Source organism: Ammodytes marinus (assembly GCF_949987685.1).
Source record: "Ammodytes marinus genome assembly, chromosome: 11".
NCBI classification, from domain to species: domain Eukaryota; kingdom Metazoa; phylum Chordata; class Actinopteri; order Uranoscopiformes; family Ammodytidae; genus Ammodytes; species Ammodytes marinus.
The window spans coordinates 5,726,693-5,731,934 of record NC_137215.1 but is presented as its reverse complement, the minus strand read 5'-3'; the positions used below and the strand labels follow the sequence as shown (position 1 = coordinate 5,731,934).

The 5,242-nt window shown below is 40.4% G+C and overlaps 1 protein-coding gene across 1 annotated transcript; it reads left to right on the top strand.

The window, feature by feature from the left end:
• Positions 1-2,523: 2,523 nt before the first annotated feature.
• Positions 2,524-4,566, top strand: nkx3.3 (NK3 homeobox 3; the record flags this gene model as incomplete). Its single annotated transcript, XM_080036840.1, has 2 exons — positions 2,524-2,797; positions 3,900-4,566. 2 exons carry the CDS (start codon positions 2,524-2,526, stop codon positions 4,439-4,441), a joined length of 816 nt encoding a protein of 271 aa, XP_079892966.1. The 3' UTR covers positions 4,442-4,566.
• Positions 4,567-5,242: the final 676 nt, after the last annotated feature.

Below are 5,242 nucleotides of genomic sequence, written 5' to 3'. Positions count from 1 at the left end.
GCCTGAGGAGGACGCGGCTCTGTGTGTGTGTGTGTGTGTGTGTGTGTGTGTGTGTGTGTGTGTGTGTGTGTGTGTGTGTGTGTGTGTGTGTGTGTGATCGCTATCTCTCGCTTCCAAAGATAGCAGCAGAAAGCTCAGGCTCATCGCTGCGCTAAAGGCGTGGAGTTTCCCAAAACAAAAGATCTCCAATGGCAACCACTCAAGGAGCTCCCGAAAAAAGAACCAAGGCCCAAATATAGAAATAGGAAGAGGAGTGTGTGGACTGTGTGGAGAAAGCAGGAGTAAAAGGCTTAGGGCGGCTCTACTATGAGGTGAGGTGGCCATAAACAAGCATCGTCCCTACTAGTGGGGGGGGCCGTTTATGGGTCATTTGTTGTTTTCATTTCAAGTTGATGCGAAAGTTTTGTTTTCACTTTGGTTCAAATGTTTGTATGACCTGAATTAAGACCTTCAAAAAATAATTTGGTCATGTTGGAAGATGGGTGGAAAAAATTGGTCTGGTTTCTTGACAATCGAACCAAAATCGTTCTATAGATCCTTATATTTCATTTAGAAGTGAAAACGAAACTTTCGCATCAACTTGAAATGACTGAGTGTCCAGCCAGGCCCCCCACCATATGGAAATGGATGGATATTCAAAGTTGGTGTGGCAGACTCCGTATACTGTGCTCAAAATAGAAAATACATAATATAATAAAATAAAATACAATCAAGGTTTTAACAGGATAAATTCACAAGAAATGTAAAGTGTTACACTAACTATGGAGAAGACTATGGAGACGTTCTAGCTCGTTAACCCAAATTTGACCTTGTAGCCAATTACCGGTAAGACATTAATTCCAATTCAATTCAAATAACTTCATTGGTTTGACCATATTAACAGTGTTGCCAAAACATTCAATACAACAACTAGTTAGAACAATCATTAACAAGTACATAACAAGACCTTATGTAAATACATTTGTGAATTCAAACAAAATGCCAAACATGTCCACGTGTGCGTAATACAACGTACATTTTATTTAGTGGATTCACATGTGTCTGTGTGTTAAGATAACTGATCCAGATGCAAGTCCAGGAGGAAATGTAGCCAAGTGTAATTGGACACAGATTATATGTTGCTTGTAACTATATGATAAGAAAAGCTGCATATTCGGAAATTAGTATAATCACCATCTTTCAGAGCCAGTTTTTTAATTTATTAAAACGTTAATAAAGTGTGGTGTTGACATATCGTGATTTGAAGACGTTCATGTGCCAGATTAGTGCCATTCCCATCCGGACATGTTTTGACGCCTTGGCGCTGATTAGCGCGCTGTGGCAAACTGACAGATTTCTGTGTTTAGTCAGAGGAAGCAAACAAAACAACACAGAGGAGGTAAGATCACTGCGTCTGTCATCGCGTCTCCTCAATGCCTGCTGATTGTGTAATGCCTGTGTGTGTGTGTGTGTGTGTGTGTGTGTGTGTGTGTGTGTGTGTGTGTGTGTGTGTGTGTGTGTGTGTGTGTGTGTGTGGCTGTATAGGCAGTTTCTTGCTTTTCCTTAAACTTTTGGAAACCATGCATTGTGACCACACGGCGGCGCTATTCCCCTGTTTGAGCAACAACGCCCCTTCACACTAAAACACTTCTCCAATGGTCCATCTCAATTATTAAGTAACACACAAGGAACAATGACATGTTAAATTAAGTCAAGATTAAATCGTGGGTTAGAGCAACTTTGGAAATTCGAAGAAGTAATTTAGGTAGCATAGGCTATTAGTGGAAGCTAAAAAGTTGTATGATAAAAGGTATAGCCTACAAGGTGGGCTGCAGTGTTGTGGAGACGGATTTAAAACCACAACATTGGTTCATCACACGTGGAAAGCCTTTTACGCACGCGTTTAGCGAACTTTACGCATCAGATTTCCTGACCACAGTTTACACATAATTAATGATTGGTAAACAGTCCGTGTCTGGAACAGTTCCATTCATCATGAGTAATTGACAACATGTTCTCAGAGTCTTTATCTATTGTCTAATATTCACGGCAATATTAGAAACGTTCTCAACAATCGCTCTTTGTCTCCACACAGTTAAAAAAAGGGAGAAAAGAATAGATATGAGTTGCTACTGACGTTTGTTTCGAAAACGTCATTGCATCCATAACATAAGCGAATAAAAGCTGCCAAAAAAATCAGTGAATAATCAGTGTCCCTCCATCTTACTCAATGAGAGCGGTGTAGTTGGGCGGTGCGCGAGGGAGGGACCGGGGGCAGAGGTAAAAGCCTTTCAATGGTTAACTGAAGCTGCTGCTGAACATATTTTAATAGACTTGACAGCTCCTGATGAAGGCTGTTTAGTAGTTTACTAGAGCGGACTTAGTTCACCATAATTCAATCCAATACATAAAGTAAATGACCTATTAAAGTATTAGTGAGGAGTGAGGACTTTTTGCTTCCGAAGTGGCTGATATTTTGATGCCTCTATTTTTAAATGATTCGAATGCAGGAGTGAGGGATACATCCGCGCGTGTCTTTCAGTCATGACATTAAGTTTTTCGTCCTTCTTCATCAAAGACATTCTCACCACCGGACGTGATGCTCGCGGTAGGCAGCATGTTTCCCGGAGCACAGAGCAAGTTAAAGCCCCGAATAGCAGCGTGTGCACCGGGCATGTTGGTGGTGGAGGTACGGAGGCTTCCGATCGGTCTGGTAAAGACGTGGATGAGTTGGAGAGACTCGCGGGTGATGTCAGATTGTCTGCTGGAAACGTGCGATCAGAGGCGGACACAGGAGAGGACACAGACCACATAGAAGGTGAGCAAGTTTTTGCATTCCTTGTCATTTTATCCTGACTGTATTTTACCTTGTCATGTAAAACAGCTCAGGCTTTGTGCGAAATGTGTTGTGTTTCTGGTTTTTGTTTTACTTTGGTCGTATTTTATCAATTGTTTTCATAGGGTTAGGGTTAGCTACTGTATGTAAAGCACTTTGTGACTGTTCAAAAAAAAGTGCTCTAAATAAATAGTATTATTTATTATTATGAAAATTTGGCTTGTTAAATGCTTTTGGATTAGGCTACACGAATAAATAGTCACAGGATTCCATCAATGTTGCATGTGTTTGTCTCGTCACTTTTGAGCTAGACATATTTCACAATAGAAAGATGGTATGATGGGATATTGTTGTCATCATGTGTATAGTAACACATCATCTACCGAGTTGTTACATTTACATTATTCTTTCCAAAACGAAATTCAAACTATGAAAAATCGAAGGCCTGGAGAGCTTCTTGGAACTAGACTGTAAATGTAATACAGTGCCCTTAGGAAGACAGCAAATCCAGTGAAGTGGAAAAAATCCAAAGGAACTTGTGTTCAGAAAAAAAGGTAAAATGGAATAAGAGTCTCTTTTTCTAGTTAGAACATGCCAGCTTTAACTACGGCATTTAAAAAATGTTCATGATGATCACAATAATTCTAAATTACTTTGAATAATTCCAATAACTTCATACTCCTGAAGTTTACTTTTTTTATATGACAGTCTAGAAAACAAAAACTAAAAAAAATTTGTGTTATAGAATCCGAGGGCTTTGTTTGTTATCTGGAAGCCTTTGCTTATTTATTTTTTATGTTTTCATCATAAGCCTTGACCTTCTGACACTGTGAAAACTATAGAAGAAGAAACGTTTGTCAGCTCCTTGTTGAATTGATTTTTCCCCATCCAGCATAATTGCGTTGTGCTTTTCCAATCAAATCAAATACGTTTTTTTTTTATATCAATAACCAATATCACAAAAATGTGCATCAGTGGGTTCCACAGTCCGTATCGTAGGGCAGAGGGTGCCATCTCGGCTGAGAACATAATCATCTTATGAGCAACTTGATAAAGAAATACACTTTTTTTCATGTCTTGCAAGGCGCTGCACACCAGCAACCACCACACTGTACAGAGCGGGATACACGGCCGAAGAACCAGACAGAGATAGACGATGACGATGGGCATCCCAGCAGCGGGGATCCGGACAGTTGTCTATCCGATCAGAGGCAGTGCATTCCGGGCACCAAAAAGCGCTCCAGAGCGGCCTTCTCTCACGCGCAGGTCTACGAGCTGGAGCGTCGCTTCAACGGGCAGCGGTACCTCTCAGGGCCCGAGAGAGCGGCTCTGGCGGCGGCTCTCAAACTCACAGAAACCCAGGTCAAAATATGGTTCCAGAACCGGAGATATAAAACCAAAAGGCGGCAAATTGCGGCCGATTTGGCGGTGGCGTGCAACTCGCCGAGGAAGGTAGCGGTGAAGGTGCTGGTGAGGGACAATCAGAAGCAGTATCATCATCAAGTGAATGGGGGACATATCCCAATGACTGTGCCTTTGTACCAGGCCTACCAGTACCATCCATACCTGCACTACTACCACTGGCAGGCCGGGATGAGCAGCATGGCATGTGGAGGGAGGCGGTGAAGCTAAGAGACCATACAGGACTGATACAATGTACAATCAATGGACGCGGGAGAAGTTTTCCTACATTTTGGTGTCAGAATCATCCATGTGGGGTCAGATGTGTGCAAGTTGAGAGTGAGTTTTAAAAGTGCGTTTTTGTTTATATTTTCACCAGTTCAACACTGTAGTCTTAACTGAGAACTATGGATGTGATTTGAAAGTTAAATGATACAATGCATGTGTGAAAGTGGCTGAACATTGTGGATTTTGAATGAAGTTTTGTAGGATAAAGTACGAATGAGTTACTTGTAAGGGTTTTGGCATCAAATTGTGTCATCCCAGACTCAACAGGTTGTTGTACAATCAATGCCGACCATCTAATCAGCCAGTTTTGGCCACTTTTTGTTTCTAAGCAAAACAATGTCCCAACTTGGCTTCATTTTAAGGTTCATAAAATGCAAATGTGTCAAGATATTCAGTAAAATTTCAAATAATAAAATATTTCAAATGTTGGCCTGAGTTGAAGATGAGTGTGAGCCTACATTTTGTGTCACATTTTTTGACAATCGATTAGATGATTATTGCTGTGAGAAGAAATCTAATCTTTACTATTGAAGAGCAAGATTTTAATGTTTTCACTATTTTGTAATGATTTAAAAGAAGAAAAAAATAATAATTTAAAGCATACTGTACTTAAGGATCACCAGTGACAGTCAATAGCCTGCTGTATAAGCTTTTTTGTGTGGAAAGGGACATGCAAAATAAGTTCACTTACATTTTTATTTCAGTATTAATACAAAAAAACGGACTAATTCAAAAAAT